This window comes from Bos javanicus, chromosome 2 (assembly GCF_032452875.1).
Source record: "Bos javanicus breed banteng chromosome 2, ARS-OSU_banteng_1.0, whole genome shotgun sequence".
NCBI lineage: Eukaryota > Metazoa > Chordata > Mammalia > Artiodactyla > Bovidae > Bos > Bos javanicus.
Window position 1 is genome coordinate 96,213,929 of NC_083869.1, and position 21,328 is coordinate 96,235,256.

Sequence of the window (21,328 nt, forward strand, 5' to 3'; positions counted from 1 at the left end):
CAGAGTTCCCATATTATGACTGACCTCCAGTTTTCCCGATTCTCGACATCTTGCATTAGTGTACTAGTTTGTTACAATTAATGAACCAATATTGGTATATTATTAACTGAAGTCCACAGTTTAAAATAAAGAGTTATTCTGTGTTGTACGATTCTATGAATTTTGACAAACGTATAATGTCATGTATGCACTATTACAGAATCATATAGAATAATCTCATTGCCCCCAAATTTCCTGTGCTTCACCTATTCATTCCTCCCTACTCCCTCTCAAGACCCTGGCAATCATTGATTTTCTTATTGTCTGTATAGTTTTGCCTTTTTCAAAATGTCACATTCTTGGAATCATACAGTAAGTAACTTTTTCAGATTGGCTTCTTTCACTCAATAATATGCATTTAAGTTTCCTCCATGTCCTTTTGCAGCATAATAGCTCATTTCTTTTATCCCTGAATAATACTGCACTATATGGATAAACCACAGTTTCTTTATCCATCCACTTAGTAAAGGACAACTTGGTTGTTTCCAATTTGGGGCAATTAGGAATAAAACTGCTATAAATACCCATGTATAGATTTTTAAGTGAACGTAAGTTATAAACTCATGTTATTTAAAGGTATATTGTTATTTTTCAAATATTTGGGTATTTTGCAGGTATCTTCCTATTATTGATTATAGTTTAATTTCATTATGGTCTGAGACCATACTTTGTATAAATTCTATTCTTTAAAATTTGTCCAGATGTGTTTAATGGCCCAGAATGTGATCTCTTTCTTAGTAAATATTCCATGTGAGCTTGAGAAGAATGTATATTCTGTTTTTGGATGGACACATGAATTGACATGGATGTCCATTAGATTCACTTGGTTGATAGTGCTTTTCAATTACTATACATTCACTGATTTTCTGCCTATGGGATCTGTCAGTTACTGACAAAGGGGTGCTGAAGTCTCTAGCTATAATAATTATTACTTGCTCAGTTGTGTCTGACTCTTTGTTTCCCTATGGACTGCAGCCCACCAGACTCCTCTGTCCACGGGATTTCCCAGGCAAGAATACTGGAGTGGATTGCCATTCTCTTCTCCAGGGGATCTTCCCAACCCAGGGTCTTCCACATTGCAGACACCAGGGAAGCCCAACTATAATAATGGATATACTTAAATATAATTGTGGATTCATCTGTTTCTCCATGCAGTTGTTGGTTTTTGCCTCATGCATTTTTGACTCTCTGTTCATACACACTAAAGATGGTTTTTTATTAAGAACTGATCCAGTTATCATTATATAATGCCCCTCTTTATCATGGTGTAAAGAATTGGTATTATTTCTTCCAATATTCAACAAAAGTCACCAGTGAAGCCATTTGACTTCTTCATGGGAAGAAGAAGAAAAAATTACTATTTCAATTTCTTGTTGAAGGCCTATTTATATTTCTATTTCTTCTTGAGTCAGTTTTGGTACTTTGTCTTTCTAGAAATTTATCCATTTAATCTAAGTGGTCTAACCTGTTGGCATGAAATTGTTTATACTGCCTCTTAAAAATTCTTTTAATTGACATACCTTTTTTCTTTCCTGATACTGGCAATTGGTATCTTCTCTCTTAATTTTTTGGTCAGCCCACCTAAAAGGCTATCAAGTTTGTTAATCTTTTCAAAGAACCAATTTGTGGTTTCATTGACTTATTGTTTTTCATTTCATTGACATCTTCTCTAATCTTAGTTCTTTCTTTCCTCCTGCTTGCTTTGGATTTACTTTGCTTTTCATAAGTTTCTTAAAGTGGAATTTTAGGTTATTAATTTGAGACCTTCTTTCCTCTTTTCTGATATAGGTGTTAATAGCTATAAATTCCTCTCAAAGAACTACTTAAGCTGCATTCCATACATTTTGATATTTTGCATTTCATTTTCACTCATTTAAAAATATTTTAGGGATGTCCCTGGCAGTATTTAAGACTTCACCTTCCAATGCAGGGGTTGCAGGTTCAATCCCTGGTTGGGGAGCTAAGATTCTACATGCTTCACAGCCAAAAACACCAAAACACAGACCAGAAGCAATATTGTAACAAATTCAATAAAGACTTACAAAACTTATTTTAAAAATTGATACATTAAAATGGTGAACTTAATGCTCTTTAAAATTTTTTTTAAATTTCTCTTTTGGTGGATTTCTTCTTTGACACATGAGTTTTTAGGGTACATTATTTAATTTCCAAATACTTTGGGGTTTTTCAAAATTTTTTTCTACTGGAGATCTTAATTCCATGTTTCAGAGAACACATCTGGTATGGTTTTAATCTTTTAAATTTATGGAGACTTCTTTTATGGCCCAGAATATATGGCATATTCAGTTGGAAGTATTTTTTTAATTTTTACTTTTTTATTAAACATTTTTTATTGCAGTATAATTCACATAAAACTCACTCTTTTAAAGTGTAAAATTCACTGCTTTTTAGTATATTCACAAGACTGTATAACCATCACCACTATCCAATTCTAGAACATTTGTATCACCTCCCCCCAATAAATCCATGCTCATTACTAGTTATTCTCTTTCCCCCTTCCCCAGGCTCTAGGCACCTACAAATCTACTTTCTGTCTCTATAGATTTGTCTTTTGGGTACATTTCATATAAACAAAACATACATGGCCTTTTGTGTCTGGCTTCTTGCGCTTAGCATAATGGCTTCAAGGTTCATCCACTCTGCAGCATATACTTCATTCCTTTTTAGATGGGATAATATTTCACTATGTGGATATATCACATTTTGTTTATCCAATCATTAGCTGATAGGCATTTATATTGTTTCTAATTTTTGATTACTATGAATACTGTTGCTATGAACATTTGTATACAAATTTTTGTGTGGTATACATTTTTAAGAAGTATATAATCTTTAGGCTAAGTATATAATCTTGAGCTAAATAACAGTACTCAGGAATCTGGATGCAGGAGTGTGTGTGTGTGTGTGTGTGTGTGTGTGTGTGTGTGGGGAATCTTATGTTTCTGTGTCTGTCTTTCTGTGTGTAGGACCTAGATGTTTACAAATAGTCTTTGGGTTTAAGAAGAGGCCAGAAGGGCTGAGTGGACTCTTAATATCTTAGCTTTACCACACATGCTTCAGCTCTCCCTGGCTAAGTGCCTCACCTTCTATTCTGAACCACAGAGTAAGTGAGCCCAGCAGGGTGGGAAATGAGCCATGACATTCATGCCCAGAGAAGCCAATGCACTTATGCACAAACAATGTATATTCCTATTATGCTTTTGGAATAAAAGGAAAAGTGATATGTATCATTTTATGACTCAAGAAACAGGCAACAGGAAAAACCCCACTCTTAAGTCAGGGGAAAAAAGTCATCCATCAATCAATGGAAGTGATGATACCCAAATATTACTTTGGTTAGAAAAATAATCCCACATGGACTCCCACTTTTCTCTCCTTTGGATCCTAAAACTTTCATCACTAGACTGTGGTGCATCTACAGAGAAGAGTATGTGGTGAGCTAGACAGCTGTTCACCAGTGTCCTCTGCTTTTCTTCCTAGTCATCCATCCAGTTTGGGTCTTCCTCTGAGACTACGATTTCCATAGCCTATCACTTGACCCTGGGATGGTTGTGAGAATTCTTCCACCCCCATCTTTATTCTAAAAAATGAAGCTGAATACTCTCTGTTACCAAATAAGGCAGATCTAGACTGTGGTTTTTTTGCAACTTTGTTATATCATTCTGGATAAAGGAAGCATGGTGAGTTGGAAATAAATGTAGGAAACCAAAGGGTAAAAAATATTCTCAAGGAAAATGGGAAATCTGATGCAGAGGCAGAGACAGAGACATAGTGCTTGACTAAAAGTTGGCCTGATCTGGCCCAATAACACCACATGTGACATATTCAGGTATACTGTTATAAGACAAGGGATTCTGTACCTGCTCGTTGAAATATCCTCAAAAGGGTAGAGGATCTCTCCATTGTTACAGATTTCACAGATGAACCCCTTCTGGCTACAAAGACTGCAGCTGTACACATGCGAGGTGGCAAATTTAATGACCTTGCCCAAGAATGGAGCCAGCTTTCCCTCTATTACCTGCAGAAAGAGAAACAGAACAGGGAAGAAAAAAAATTTATTGAGAACAAAAAGTCTTGTAGATGCAGGACTGGAATTCCTTTCCTTTACACAACAGGAAAACCTCTAATTATAATTTCTCAGCAACTCTGAGAAAGAAAAGACATAGTATTTTCGCTCCAAAAGAACTCTCTGGCTTAAACCACTGGGGGTTGAAAAATGAAGATGTTGAAAGTTCTCTTGTATTGCTCTTTTTCTGTAGTGTGTTGTAGCAGATAGAGGACCAACAAACGGGGAAGCCTACTTTCACAGACACAGTTATGGTGTAGTATACGAGGAGTGTGGCGGATTTCCCAAAACAGATTGAAAACATACAGGGTAACTACTGATGTAGAATTTTATGTTATGTTATATATTCAATAATATCTGTTTCCTAATGAGTTAATAGAATAGTTTTTTTTTTTCACCAGCTCACCTAAGAACATGTAACAAATGTGGAAAAATAGGTTTCTCTTGCTGCTGCTAAGTATCATAATAACAGACGTTGCAATTTGGCAGTCTGAGGACTATATTTAGCCTGAAGATGTTTTTTTTTAAATCTCTTAGTGTTTAAAAAAATGAGCCAATTTCATAATTGGGGGGGTTTACATAAAAATTCAGATTTTTGGCTTCTTTTGAAAAATCATTAGATCTGGCAAAACTAGGCCTGGATTCCAACATGATGACGATCCCGGCTGTGAGTAGAGGCTGCTGGCTCCTGCTAAGACATGTGCTCTTCAACTGACACTTGACTCCACGAGGCCCCAGTGTCTTGTCTTGAGTCTGCCTACCTCCCACGGCCCCCTCCCCTCAAACATTCATGAGTTTGGAGCCGATGGTTCATCAGAGCCCCCCTCACTTAACTAATAATGCACAGGCTTCAAAGACTTTAGCAGTTCCTATGTTAACAAGATAAAATCTGCCTTTATTTCTCTCTTACTGAGGCACGTGCATATACATGCTGATTTTGATATAAGAAAAAAATGAAGATTGAATTTAATTTGGAAATAGCTGGAAATAGATGGATACTTTCAAATGAATCATAATTAAAATGAGAATTCTACATAAAAATAACATCTGAGAGCAGTAAATCATACTTAAAGAGATATTACAAGGTTGCTGCTGCTAAGTCACTTCACTCGTGTCCGACTCTGTGCGACCCCATAGACAGCAGCCCACCAGGCTCCCCGTCCCTGGGATTCTCCAGGCAAGAACACTGGAGTGGGTTGCCATTTCCTTCTCCAATGCACGAAAGTGAAAAGTGAAAGTGAAGTCGCTCAGTCGTGTCCGTGGAGCCTACCAGGCTCCTCCATCCATGGGATTTTCCAGGCAAGAGTACTGGAGGGGGTGCCATCGCCTTCTCCGTTAAGGTAAACAAATAGTAGTGGCTGATAATACAAAAGTAAAAGACTATAAGGAATATAAAAATGTATTCTGCAATTTCTTTACACACTAACAATGAAATATCAGAAAGAGAATGTAAAAAACCACCCCTTTTAAAACCACATCAAAACAGTAAAATAAAATACTTACGAATAAACCCCACCAAGAAGGTGAAAGACTTATATACTGAGAACTACAAAACATTAATAAAGGAAATTGAAGATGATTCAAAGAAATAGAAAGATATCCCATGCTCTTGGATTGGAAGAATTAATATTGTTAAAATGGCTATACTACCCAAAGTAATCTACAGATTTAATGTGATCCTTATCAAATTAACTGTGAAATTTTTCACAGAACCAGAACTGATAACCCTGAAATTTATTGGCCCTTCCCTGGTGGCTCAGACAGTAAAGAATCAGCCTGCAATGTGGGAGACCTGGGTTCAATCCCTAGGTTGGAAAGATTCCCTGGAAAAGGGAAGGGCTATCCACTCCAGCATTCTTATATTCTGAGAACAACAAAATATTAATAAAGGAAACTGAAGATGACTCAAAGAAATAGAAAGATATCCCATGCTCTTGGATTGGAAGAATTAATATTGTTAAAATGGCAATACTACCCAAAGTAATCTACAGATTTAATATGATCCCTATCAAATTACCCATGACATTTTTCAAAGAATCAGGACAGATAATACAAAAATTATCTATACACAATGATAAAAAGCCCAGATTTCCCAAAGCAATCCTGAGGAAAAAGAACAAAGCAGGAAGCATAACTTTATCAGATTTTAGACAATACTACAAAGCTACAGTAATCAAAACAGTATGGTACTGGCACAAAAAGAGACATATGGATCAATGGAACAGAAGAGAGAGCCCAGAAGTAAACCCATACACCTATGGTCAATAAATCTTGACAAAGAAGGCAAGAAAATAAAATAGGAAAAAGACAGCCCCTTTAGCAAGTAGTGCTGGGAAAGCTGAACACCTGCATGCAAATTAAATTTGAACACACCCTCACACCATATACAAAAATAAACTCAAAATGAGTTAGATACTTAAATATGACATAATAATACTCCTAGAAGAGAATAGAGGCAAAACATTCTCTGACATAAATTGTACCCGTGTTTTCTTAGGTTAGTCTCCCAAGGTAACAGATATAAAAGCAAAAATAAACAAATGGGACCTAATCAGACTTATAAGCTTTTGTACAGCAAACAAAACCATAAATAAACCAAAAAGATAACCCATAAACTGGAGAATACATTTGCAAATGATGTTACCAAGAAGAGCTTCAGTTCAGTTCAGTCGCTCATACCTGCCCAACTCTTTGTGACCCCATGGACCACAGCACACCAGGCCTCCCGGTCCTTTAACCTCCTCCCAGAGGTTACTCAAACTCATGTCCACTGAGTCAGTGATGGCATCCAACCATTTCATCCTCTGTCATCCCCTTCTCCTCCTGCCCTCAATCTTTCCCAGTATCAGGGTCTTTTCAAATGAGTCAGTTCTTTGGATCAGGTGGCCAAAGTATTGGAGTTTCAGCTCCAACATCAGTCCTTCCAATGAATACCCAGGGCTGATCTCCTTTAGGATGGACTGGTTGGATCTCCTTGCAGTCCAAGGGACTCTCAAGAGTCTTCTCCAGCACCACAGTTGAAAAGCATCAATTCTTTGGTGCTCAGCTTTCTTTATAGTCCAACTCTCACATCCATACATAACCACTGGAAAAAACATAGCCTTGACTATACAGACCTTTGTTGGCAAAATAATGTCTCTGCTTTTTAATATGCTGTCTAGGTTGGTCATAACTTTCCTTCCAAGGAGTAAGCATCTTTTAATTTCATGGCTGCAATCACCATCTGCAGTGATTTTGGAGCCCCCAAAATAAAGTCAGCCACTGTTTCCACTGCTTCCCTATTTGCCATGAAGTGATGGGACCGGATGCCATGATCTTAGTTTTCTGAATGTTGAGCTTTAAGCCAACTTTTTCACTCTCCTCTTTCAACTTTCATCAAGAGGCCCTTTAGTTCTTCACTTTCTGCCATAAGGGTGGTGTCATCTGCATATCTGAGGTTATTGATATTTCTCCCAGCAATCTTGATTCCAGCTTGTGCTTCTTCCAGCCCAGTATTTCTCATGATGTACTCTGCATATAAGTTAAATAAGCAGAGTGACAATATACAGCCTTGACGTACTCCTTTTCCTGTTTGGAACCAGTCTGTTGTTCCATGTCCAGTTCCAACTTTTGCTTCTTGACCTGTACACAGGTTTCTCAAGAGGTAGGTCAGGTGGTCTGGTATTCCCATGTCTTGAAGAATTTACCACAGTTTATTGTGATCCACACAGTCAAAGGCTTTGACATAGTCAATAAAGCAGAAATAGATGTTTTTCTGGAACTCTTTTGCTTTTCTGATGATCAAGTGGATGTTGGCAATTTGATCTCTGGTTCCTCTGCCTTTTCTAAAACCAGCTTGAACATCTGGAAATTCAGGGTTCACATATTGCTGAAGCCTGGCTTGGAGAATTTTGAGCATTACTTTACTAGCATGTGAGATGAGTGCAATTGTGCAGTAGTTTGAGCACTCTTTGGCATTGCCCTTCTTTGGGATTGGAATGAAAGCCAACCTTTTCCAGTCCTGTGGCCACTGCTGAGTTTTCCAAATTTGCTGGCATATTGAGTGCAGCACTTTCACAGCATCATCCTTTAGGATTTGAAATAGCTCCACTGGAATTCCATCACCTCCACTAGCTCTGTTTGTAGTGATGCTTCCTAAGGCCCACTTGACTTCACATTCCAGGATGTCTGGCTCTAGGTGAATGATCACACCATTGTGATTATCTGGGTCATGAAGCTCTTTTTTGTACAGTTCTTCCATACCATTTCTGTACTGTACAGAGCCCATCTTTGCATGAAATGTTCCCTTGGTATCTCTAATTTTCTTGAAGAGTTCTCTAGTCTTTCCCATTCTGTTGTTTTCCTCTATTTCTTTGCATTGATTGCTGAGGAAGGCTTTCTTATCTCTCCTTGCTATTCTTTGGAACTCTGCATTCAATGGGTATATCTTTCCTTTTCTGATTTGTGTTTCATTTCTCTTCTTTTCTGGAGAAGGCACTGGCGACCCACTCCAGTACTCTTGCCTGGAGAATCCCATGGACGGAGGAGCCTGGTAGGCTGCAGTCCATGGGCTCGCGAAGAGTCGGACATGACTGAGCGACTTCACTTTGACTTTCACTTCTCTTCTTTTCACAGCTATTTGTAAGGCCTCCTCAGACAGCCATTTTGCTTTTTTGCATTTTTCTTGGGGATGGTCTTGATCCCTGTCTCCTGTACAATGTCACGAACCTCTGTCCATAGTTCATTAGGCACTCTATCAGATCTAGTCCCTTAAATCTATATCTCACTTCCACTGTATAATCATAAAGGATTTGATATAGGTCATATCTGAATGGTCTAGTGGTTTTCCCCACTTTCTTCAATTTAAGTCTGAATTTGGCAATAAGGAATTCATGATCTGAGTCATAGTCTCTTCCCAGTCTTGTTTTTGATGACTGTATAGAGCTTCTCCATCTTTGGCTGCAAAGAATATAATTAATCTGATTTTGGTGTTGGCCATCTGGTGATGTCCATGTGTAGAGTCTTCTCTTGTGTTGTTGAAGAAGGTGTTTGCTATGACCAGTGCATTCTCTTGGCAAAACTCTATTAGCCTTTGCCCTGCTTCATTCTGTACTCCAAGGCCAAATTTGCCTGTTACTCCAGGTGTTTCTTGTACTGTTACCACAGTCAATTTTAGAACATTTCCTCCACTCTCCTCCAAATCCCCACACCCATTAGCAGTCACTAATCTTTTCTCCCTAACCCATCCCACAAGCAATCCCTACTTTCTGTCTTCATAATTTTACCTACTCTGGATATTTCATGTAAATAGAATAATATATATAATATGTGGTGTTCTGTGACTGGCTTCTTTCACTTAGCATAATGTTTCAGGGTTGGTGTTGATTTTTTTTAAAAAATTATTTATTTATTTTTGGCTGCACTGAATCTTCATTGCTTTATGTGGGTTTTCTTTAGTTTCAGTGAGTGAGGGCTACTCTTCATTGCGGTATGTGGGCTTCTCACTGCAGTAGCTTCTCTTGTGGAGCATGGGCTCTAGACATGCAAGCTTCAGCAGCACGCAGGCTCAGTTCTTGCAGCTCGAAGGCCCAGAGTGCAGGCCCAGTAGTTGTGGTGCACCCGTTCAGCTGCTCCACTGCATGCGGAATCTTCCTGGGCCAGAGGTCAAACTTATGTCCCCCACATTGGCAGGCAGATTCTTATCCATTGTGCCACCAGGGAAGTCCTGATTTAATAATGAAATAAGATTCTGGTTTTATTTATGGATGATAGCCTTTTTCCTTGAATCTATCCAGCATATATACTAATCAGGTTTATACATTACTTTCATTGTGTGTTATCTCTTCCCTCAAACCTTTGGTCGAATTCTTATTTTACCATTAGTAAAAACTCTTCATTCATTCATTTCAGAAAATTGCATTGAATTTGCTGAATTCCATGCATAGTCGGCATTGAATATACTTGGCTATTGATAGAAGCATGAACTAGACAAAACTGGAGCTTATATTTTGCCTCGTGTACAAGTGTCTCCATAGGCTAATTCAAAACTGTCTATCCAAATTCATTTTCCATTCCCTTGGTATTTATGTTCTGTTGTGAGGGAACTCTTCCCTGTGTAGCATATGCTTGTTCTTGCTTCTGTGCCTTCGCCAATGTATTTCTTCTATCGGGAGTTTCACTTCTCTTAACACTTACTTAAATGTCACCCAGGATTCATGGCTCAGATCTATTCTGGCTTGATCTGGACAGTCATCTTTGGCTACTTCACCTGCCATGGATCTCTCGTGCTTCATATAACTTATTTTTATAACCACACAATTTAATATGGAAATTGATGTTCTCCTGTATTTTTTGCTATCCTTTAACATTTGATTGTTTTGCTTTTCCAACTGTAGATTGAAAATGTAAAAGTGGAGGTACTAAATGGTGATTTTGCCCATAAAAGTAAAATGGTGATTTTACTTATAAAAATGGCAATTTTATGTAAAGCAACCTAAAAGAATGTAAATTGCTTAAAGGCAGACTGAATCTCACACTAGTCTTAAATACCCTCTCTCTGCCAGGCATCTAGGTTCTTGCTGAATGATTGAGGATGTTTTCCAGTCTTTTTCCTTTGCTGCAACAGTCATATCTTTGCGCTATTTTTGTGTCACAACATTTTGAATCATTCCGCTGTGTGATTTGGGGAGGAGAGTGAAGAACATGTGAACTTGGTGGCAACTCAGCTAATTAGAAACCCTTTTTGCTTCTTTACACTTAAGTAATCGGTCTTCCTATTTGTCAGGTGAGGTTCAGGGCCATGTTTCAAAGTGCTGAAGTTGCTGGAATTTTTCCCTTCAGAAAAGCGAGGTAATACTCTGTAAGTTTATTTTAGAATTGACAAACATTTCTTTAATATTACAGGGAAGAAAACTTTACACTGATTTCAAAGGGTAAAGGTAAATTTTAGGAGATTTAATCTTGTTTTGAATATAACAACTAGCAATACTTGGAAGCTATTCTTGCTTCTGGTCTAGAGGCTTCAGCACTAACAGAAGCAGGGTCCAGGTATCTGGAGCTCATATCTCACAGCGATATCTTTACTTGAGATACTTGCTTAAAAAGAAGTAAGATATCCTACCATCTCCTCCTGCCCTCAAGAATCGTGCTTTTCATTCCCACTTTCCTAGCCAACCTGGTCGGGTGTTGAGGTTAGGACCATATTCCACAAACATCAGGAAGATGGAAGCCTCAAAGAAGACCAAAGCTCGAGGAGCCTTTCTTTTTCACTTTTTCCCGGTCACAAGTTAATATAACTTTACATCCTTCCATCACAAGTCACAAGGCCATTCAGCTTTAGCATTTAGAAGACTGGTGGTTTGTAACCAGGCCCTCATTTGGATATGTTATAAGTGCTGGTGAAATAGACCTCTGAGATGAGGTTTAGTTATCCTAGGCTTAGTTATTTTCCCCAAGTGCCTGTTAATGTGAAGAAAATCATGACAAAGTAATTAGCAGAAAACATAGGTAGCTCTTCATCCATCTCCTCAATCTCCCTCATCTTCTCCATACACCAAATTGTTCTATCTCCTTGAGAAAAAGGCATATGTCCAAAACACAGTGAAATAGTTTGCTTCTGTTTTCCATTAAACTTAATTTCTTGTATGAAAGAAAGTCCTAGTCTGATTAATCTGGAGGTACTGCATATATGATTATTCCAGGGGTATCATAGGGACTTCGTGTTCAAAGAACATACACTTCCATTTGTAACTTAAAATTATGTGTCTTTTTTATTGCACTGTACAATAAAGACAAATGCAATATCAAGCTGTTACCTTCTTTAGGAGTTTTCTATTTTTGACTTTCACATTCTCTCTACAAATTATTTTCACTCTATCAACTCAGGTACTTCTAGAACTCAAGGAATAGTCAAATATCACTTTCCATGATCCCATAAACTGACAAATACACCAAATATGCTTACCCTTCTTGTGTGACAGTAGCCCACGAAAGCTGCTGGTTGAACTTCCAGCTCAAGGATACAAACATTTTCCCCCCTCTTCTATTCTGGTCAAGATGGTCAGCACTGGAATTTGAGGCCTATGGCTTTCTTGCAGACTAAGACAACAGACTTTATTTGATTTGCCTTCTTGCAGAGCAATCAAAAATCACAATTAAGTTAAAAAATAACCTAGTGCTGCCTTCTCCAAACCACAGTTTGAGAAACAGCTGCTCATTACTCATGTGTGGCACCAGGAAATTGCAGTGTCATGTTCAAGGTCTGCAGCCAATAGAGATCTGTGGGATCGGGAAAAGGGCACAAATGATTCTTTTATGTCCGTTACCTTCACTCCCTTGGCATCATCACAAAATTCAAAATCTACACTGGGAGAAAGACGGAGCACTGGGGGACTTAGACAAGAAACAAGAAAGAAAAATCTCCTTCTCATTGAATGTATGCATCAACGAATTCCTTCCCCCTGATTTGCAAGTTACCTTCCATTTCAATACTGGCATTCCTCCGCCATTGTGTAGCATCTAGATTCTGGACAACTGTTGGGAAGACTTTGATGGGGAGGGCTGCTGCACTTGACAAATGGCCCCTCCTCTGAAAGTCTAACCAAAAGACCCCATTCATGTTCAACAAAGCCACCTGCCACTCACTAGTAACAAGCATGCTTGGTGAAATGGAAGAATCAAAATTGTCACACACTGTAAAATGATTTCAAATATAATTTCGTTTGCATTTGCTTGGCCAGAGGATTCTGAAAGACAGCACTCACTATTTTCTTTCTGAGTGACATTTCTTAGCGTTACCAGGTGGGGACAGTGATGGTTAGTGATCTAGGCCTGGTGAGTTCCTGAAGATTTAGGAAAAACAGTTTGTGGAGTCTGCTCAAGTTTGGAAAGCTAACACACGCAAGAATAATTCTGCATTCTCATTTGATTCTAAATTTTACTCCTTTTTTCTTAAAAAAATTGATATGTAATGTTATATTAGATTCAGGTATACATTATAATGATTTGGTATTTGTATATATTGCAAAATATCACCACAGTAAGTCTAGTTAACTTAATTTTATTCCTCTTAGTAATAAATCCTTAAAAACAGAAAATAAAAAGAGTACTACCATATTATTTTTCTTAAAAACAGAAAATAAAAGGCATAGGGAATTTTCCTATTTCAAAAAGTTTGTTAAAATCCCATTTCTCCATAATTAGCCTTAAAGCTCCTTATCATGGCTCAATGCTGGGATGTTTGCAGAAAAACAGGAAACTGTGTCTTCTCTAATTAGCTGCTCCACACCCTTCTTTATCCATTATGGGACTGTTCTAACAGGACGAAGGTTCTGGCTAATCAAATACTTCACTCATGGTGGATTATGATGTCAACATTGAGCTCTTATCTGATTCTCTTCCAAGGGTGACAATCTCTACTTAGATTCTGGAAACTATGTTATAATTTGGGTTGTCTGGGGTGACGTAATTGGGTCAATTTGTAAGTGGCCATCACCATTCCTATCAAGCAAATGCAAACGAAATCAAATTATACTTTGCATCCTGGTAGAAACTATCTCAGGGACTAAAAGAATTTCAACTCTCTCCAATGGCTGAATGGTAAAGCTGAACCCAAGAACATAAATTTCTTAATTCACAAAAACATATAGGATGGGGTCTACTTCAGTTTTTCCACATTATGGAAAGTGCCTCAATGGCTATAGGCTCGTGAAGCCATAACCTCATGGAACATCAGTAGAAGCATTTGCAAAGAGTAAGTACAATTATGTGGCCCACATATTCTGAGCCCCAAAGCAGGCCATATGGTCTCATATAAATGCATGTGTACTATTTACGGGGAAAGTAGATTAAGATATTTTAAGTTGAGACAGTTCAGGAAATTCTTATGGTATGATCAGCAGAATCTTACTTCTCTATTGAGTTAATTAGCTATGTGTCTAATATAAATCTGATTTAGGTCACAACTATTCATTTTGGCCCAGTTATGTCATTATTACTCACTGAAAAGTATATAAGGAAAGGCTCCAAGTCAGCAGCCCCCCAAGCTTTTTGGCACCAGGGACTATTTCATAAATTTTTCCACAGACCAGAGATGGAGGTGAGATGGCATCACTGACTCAATGGACATGAGTATGATCAAACTCCGTGAGATAGTGAAGGCCAGGAAAGCCTGGCATGCTGCCATTTATGGGGTTGCAAAGAGTCCGACACGACTGAGCAACTGAACAACAGTGAGAGGTTGGGTAGGATGTGGTGGGAGGGGGATGGTTTGGGGATGATTCTCATAAGGAATGAGCAACCTAGAGCCTTCACATGTGTAGTTTACAACAGGGATCATGCTCCTATGAGAACCTAATGCTGCCACTGATGTGACAGGAGGCTGAGCAGTGTGAGCAACGGGGAGCAGCTGTAAATAGAGATGAGCTGCTTGCCGCCGCTCACCTCTTGCTCTGTGGCCCAGTTCCTAACAGGCCATGACCAATACTGGTCTGTGGCCCAGGAACTGGGGACGCTTGCTTTAAATGGTTTCTTTAACTTGGCTACAGGGGCCCAGAGAGGTGATGGGGAGCACCCTGGTAGCTCAGATGGTAAAGAATCTGCCTGCAATGCAGGAGATTGGGGTTCAATCCCCGGGTTAGCAAGATCCCCTGGAGAAGGGAATCACAACCCACTCCAGTATTCTTGGAGAATACTGCCTGGAGAATCCCATGGACAGAGGAGCCTGGCAGGCTATAGTCCACGGAGTTGCAAAGAATCGGACACAACTGAGCGACTAACATACACACACATACAAGGGAAAAACTAAGGCCCAGGGAGGTGATGGGGAGCTAAGATCACCTAGCTGGGTTATGTCAGGCCTTGGCACCCCCACTCCCGTCTCCTTAAGTATTCTTCACTGTTCTCAGAAGGGGCCCTAATGAGGGCATCTAGGGTCAGAGTGCAGCCTTGGGGTTTGGTTCAGCTTGAGAATCCTGAAGTCACTGGATACGCACGGAGCCATCATACAGAAATGGAGGATTTCTAAACCGACTCAGTCCCTGCATGGAAATAAGACGCGCAGGCTAGATTGGTCCAGGCTTACTCCCACAGTTTTGATCTGAACTGGATCTGTCTTTGGCTTATGTAAGGATTTATTTTCTAACATATTTACTCCTTGTACAAAAATCTCTTAAGTAGTCACATCTTGTGTAAATTTCTAAACACGGAGTATCATTCTTATTATTGAGTGAAGGACTGAGAAATTCATGAATTAAAGTAACATGAACTTCAATAAAAAAATTAAAAAAGATAAAGTAACATGAAATTCTATGATGAAAATGGACTTATTAACTTAAACCCTAGGCTATTTACCAAGAGAAGTAACTTTATTAAAGGAAGAAGCAACTACGGCTGGAAAAAACCAAAGCAAACTAAATCAACTCCCTGAAAGCATGTATGTAAGAGAAAGTGAAGAAACAGTGCTTTTCAGAGGGACCTGTTGAGGACATCTTACCAACAACAAAAGACCCCATGTTTAAAGAAGTAGAGAAATAGAGGAGAAATTAAAGCAATGTTACCTGATGATGCGTGGGAATGACCCACCAAGGGTTAGGAGAGACGTAAAAGGTAGAAAGCAAAGAATGAAAGGAGAAGTATGTAAAGAATGGAGTTAAAAAAAAAAAGTTTTTCTTTTAAAAGGGAAAAGCAACTGAGACGCTCACAAAGAGAAAAAAGGATCGAAACTGATTTGAGATCTGAAATGGGAGCTAAACATCTTGACTTCTTTTCTCAGTTCTGTCCCCACTAAGCTGTCTGACCTTTTTAATAAGTCCCTTAATTTCTCCATGCCTCAGTTTCCTCACCTACAAAATAAAGTGATCATACTAAGTTATTCAAAACTAGATGATCAATAAGGATTTCTCTCAGCTTGAAGATCCTATGATTTTGTGACTAACAGACAGGGAAAACATCAAAAGAAGCTTGTTGAATACCCCCAGGAATGTAGAAAGGAAATGTCTGGGGAGATAGATAAAAGGTGAGTTTAACCAGACTAATTAGAAGATACCCAAGGAAATTTTCAAAAGAAGTAAAATAATGTCACCAGCTTTTTATTCCTGTGCTTGCTGAGCGCCATTCAAAGAGAGAGTTAATGCTTTTCAGGAATCATGCCCTCCCAGGTGTGCAACCAGATATCAGTTTTCCTGATGAAGTCTGCAAATCCTTTGCTTTCATCAATGCATTTAATTAGTTAATGTTTAGATAGCACTTAGGGATGAAAAGTACAATATAAGTGCCCAACATTATTATTACTTAACAGCTTTTATGAGACCATCAGTGCCTAAGATTAAATGAGAAACAAAAATGAGTTCCTGACTAGAAGGTTGTGATCTAATAAACTGCTGGGTCACTGATGTGAGGAAAAACAAACCCTGCACATAAGTGGAAATAGGTGTTCTTTATTAGCTTGCATGCCATTGTCTTTAAGAATGTGGGCAGTTTTTTATTCTTTGCCTCAAGGTGTCAATAAGTAGCAAACCACCAGTCAGTACTGATTATAACGTCACACATCCTGTTTTTCAAGATTATCTGCTGTGTTTGTGGTGTTTATGCTGTATATCTGTATACCCAGGATATGGATTCAAATACATATGGAAATTTAATATACAGTGAAAGTGAGGGGAAAGAAATTATTTAGTAAATGATGGTGGGGCAACTGTTTAGCCATCAGAGAAAAAAAACAAAGCTGAATCTCTAATTCACTTCATAAAAAAATGTAATTCCAGACAAATGGAAAATTTAAATATAATAATAAACCATAAAGGTATTTTTAAAATTATAAACATATTAGAGAAAAATATTAGATAAACACTTATGTGAGTAAATATTTTATAACCTTAGAAACCATAGAAAAGTGATAAATCTGAATATGTAATATTAGAAAATTAGTTACAATACAAAATACCATTTACAAAGTCACATGACAAAAAGTTGGGAAAAATATTTCCTACTTAGATAAAAAGAATACCAATTTCCTTAATATAATTTAATTATAGGTTAATGAAATAAAAAGGCAATTAACAAAAAGTACATATGGCCAATATAATATAAAAAAGATACTCAACTTTACTTACAACAAAAAAAATACAAATCAAAATCATAGTGTGAAGTTATTTTTTATTTATCAGGATGGTTAGGATTAAAAATATTGTTAACACAGAAAGTTAATGTGGATATAAGAAAACAATCATTCTTAAGACACTGAATGGAAAAAAAAATTGGTTTCTCCTTTTCAAAAATCAAGTGGCAATATATATCAAACTGCAAAGCATGCATACCTTCTGACCTGGTAGTCTCATGTTAATGAACTTACCCTACAGACCCATTCACACAACTGTACAAGAACATGTATGAGTGTGTTCACTGCAGTACTGATTCTAACAGAGAAAAACACCACAGGTTAAAATATCAAGGTAACTCTATATTATGTATCTAATAAAAGAGTGAGGTAAAGCTTTATGCATACTGAATGGGCACATGTGCCCAATGTCCACAGTATACTCTTAGTTGGAAAAGGCAAAATGCAGAAAGGTAGGATAGTTTGATCCCATTTGCAAAGAAATAAAAATATTCACATGTGTATACAGGAATGTCTGGAAGAAGACAGACCGACTATAAAACAAAAGCTACCTCTGCAGAGTGTGATGTGAAGAAGAGAAAGGCAGATGTTAAAAATAGAATTCTGCAATTATCAGAGAAATCAATACAATAATAATTCCATTTACAATTACATCAAAAAGAATAAAATACCAAGGAGGTGAAAGACCTATACACTGAAAACTATAAGACCTTAATGAAAGGAATTGAAGATACAAGTAAATGGACAGATATTTCATGCTCATGGACTGGAAGAATCACTATTGTTAAAACATCCATACTATCCCAAACAATATACAGATTCAGACCCTATCAAACCCTATCAAAATTCCAAAGGCATCTTCTACAGAAACAGAACAAGTAATCCAAATATTTGTATGGAGCCACAAAAGATCCTGAATAGCCAAATAATCTTGACAAAGATGGAAGCATCACACTCTAATTTCAAAATATAACACAGAGCTATATTAACCAAAACAGCATGGTACTGGTATAAAAACAGACACATTGATCAATGGAACAGAAATAAACCCATGATATATATTCAATTAATTTATGAAAAAGGAGCCAGGAATATATACTGGGGAAGGCGGAGCCTCCTCAGTAAATGGTGCTAGGGAAATGGAACAGCAAAATGCAAAAGAGTGAAACTGGAACACTATCTTATACCACTTACAAAATTAACTCCAAATGTATTAAGAACTTGAATGAAAGATCTAAAATCATAAAACTCCTGGTAGAAAACATGGACAGTAAGCTCCTTGACATCAGTCTTAGAGATGATTTTTTTAAATCAACACCAAAAAGCAAAGGCAGCAAAAGCAAAAATAAACAAGGGAAACTATATCAAACTAAGAAGCAAAGAAAACCATCGACAAAAGGAAAAGACAAAATCAAATGGGAGAAAATAATTACATATCTGATAATGTTAATATCCAAAATATATAAAGAACACATACAATTCAATAGCAAAAAAAAAAAAATCTGATTTAAAAATGGGCAGAGGATCTGAATAGACATTTTCCCAAAGAAGACATACAGATAAATAGTTACATGAAAAGGCGATCAACATCACTAATCATCGGAGAAATGTGAATCAAAATCATAATGAATCCTCTGGTCCCTTCAGTGGTCCCTTCCTCTCCCAGTTGAGCAGGCACTTGCTCCCAGCACCCAAAGGCACCCAAACTCCTCCTGGTGCCCAAATGGCTTCCTCTCCCCCAGCAGCCCCTCAGTCCTCCCAGAGCAAGTGAAAGGGAACACTCAGTGCACTGCAGGTGGGAATATGAAATGGTGTAGCTGCTTTGGAAAACAGCCCAGCATTTTCTGAAATAGTTTAAAACAAAGAGGTACCATATCCATTCCTTTGTATATACTTAATGATAGGAGCATCAAGAACACAGGTCCACAGAGACTTGTACATGAGTGTTTATAGCAGCATTATTTGTAACAGCCAAGAAGTAAAAACAACCTAAGGTCCATCAGCTGATGAATGGATAAAGAAAATGTAATATATATCCATTCAATGCAATATTATTCAGTCACAAAAAGGAATGACTTAACTGATACAGTCCACAACATGAGTGGACCTTGGAAATACTATAATAAGTCCCCTTCAGCACCATCCTTCAGCTCCACCATTTCCCACCTCCTTTCCTTCCTTCAGTCAGTAACTCTTCTTGCCTATTCACTCGATGCCAGCCCCAGTAGGTCAGTTGTTATACTTTACTACTGTACTTTTCAAGATACTATATTGTAAGATTAAAAATATTTTCTTTAAAAAAAAAAAACAACACAATGAGATACCACCTCACACCTGTTAGAATGGCTATCATAAAAAAAGACAAGAGTTGGTATAAATGTGGAGAAAAGGGAATCTTTGTGCATTGTCGGTGAGAAAGTAAATTGGTGCAGCCATTATACAAAATGTTACGGTATGGAAGACCCTCAAAAAATTAAAAAACAGAACTACCATATGATACAGTAATGCCAATTCTGAGTATTTATCCAAAGAAACCAAAACAAAAGACAGATGTACTGCTATGTTCACTGCAGCATTATTTACAATAGCCAAGATATTGAGGAGGTCATGGCAACCCACTCCAGTATTCTTGCCTGGAGAATCCCATGGACAGAGGAGCGTGCAGGGCTATAGTCCATAGGGTGTCAAAAAGCTGGACATGATTGAAACGATTTAGCACACAGCACAAGATATGGAAGTGACCTAAATGTCCATTGGTGGATGAATGGATAGAGATGTGAGGCATGCATGTGTGTGTGTACATGTTTGTGTGAATACTGTGTGTGTGTGTGTGTGTGTGTGTGTATTCAGCCATAAAAAAGAGTGAAACCTTGCTATTTGTGATGACATGGATGAACCCTGAGGGCATTATGTTAAATGAAATAAGTCAAACAGAGAAAGGCAAATACAGTATGATCTCCTCATATCTGGAATCTAAAACAAAACAAGCTAGCTTATAGTTACATAAAACAAATTGGTGGTTTCCAGAGGCAGTGGGTGGGGAGTAAGTGAAATAGGTGAAGGGAGTTAAAAGGTACAAACTTCCATTTATAAAATATATAAATCATGTGGATATAATTTACAGCATCATGACTACAGTTAATGACACCATATTGCATATTTGAAAGTTGCTAGGAAAGTAGAAGAAAAGAAATTCTGTAACCTACTGTGGTGACGATCATTTTGCAATATATACAAATAGTGAATACTCCATTGCACACCCGAAGCTATCATGTTATATGTCATTTAAACCTCAATTTTTTAAAAAAACCTATCACAGATACTCACACAAAGATAAATTCTTAAAACTAACAGAGTAACAGTAAGAGTGGAGACGGAAGAAAAATTTTTAAGAAAAAATTGAGTGGTGACATTGGAAGAGCACGTTTGGTGACTGTGTGAATGATGTTTGTGATAAAGAGTTAAACTCTGCTGATATTTGACTGCAAATAGCTTTTAAGCCTCGCACCTGCTTCTTGTGCCCCACACCTGGGTAAGCTGATAAGGAAGCCCAAACACCTACCGGAGATTCAAACCACCCACTCTCCTGTCTTCTGATGGCAGTCCTCACCTGGCCCACTCTCAACCACAATAAAAGCCCCAAGCCAGGGTGCTTTACCTGCTCTCTGCAGCCATTCTGGACCAGCCTGAGACTGCTCTGCTCATCCCAGAGACCTCAAGTTATATGTAAGTAATAAACCTTTTCATACCTTCAAAAAATATATATGTATATAATTCTGTATTTTTTTAATGTTTATATGAATACGTGTTGCCGCTTCTTATAGTAAATGCTTAAATTGTTGAAAGAGAAAACAATGACAGTGCCATAAAGCCTGGCTTTAGAAATATGTATACATTAATTTGCATATTATAAACATTACAAAAATGTAAAGAACCTTCATTTTTTTGGTTTTATATGACCTGTGTTTTCACTTATCCCCATAACATGTTTATTTTCACAAAAGTTCTTGAAAACTGCCTATCAGTGAACCTGTCATGGCCAGATCAGATTCAATGCTTGTATCCAAGGAGACCTGTCCGTCTAATCAGAATGTTCTCTTGACTTATGG

At 37.7% G+C, this 21,328-nt stretch overlaps 1 protein-coding gene across 2 annotated transcripts in view; it reads right to left on the reverse strand.

Moving 5' to 3' along the window:
• The window catches only part of PLEKHM3 (pleckstrin homology domain containing M3), a 223,198-nt gene that overhangs the window by 34,622 nt on the left and 167,248 nt on the right, over positions 1 to 21,328 (reverse strand). For both annotated transcript variants that reach the window (XM_061382958.1, XM_061382967.1), the window contains exon 7: positions 3,921 to 4,078. In XM_061382958.1, coding sequence (XP_061238942.1) covers positions 3,921 to 4,078 — 158 coding nt within the window. The remainder of the gene's footprint in view (positions 1 to 3,920; positions 4,079 to 21,328) is intronic.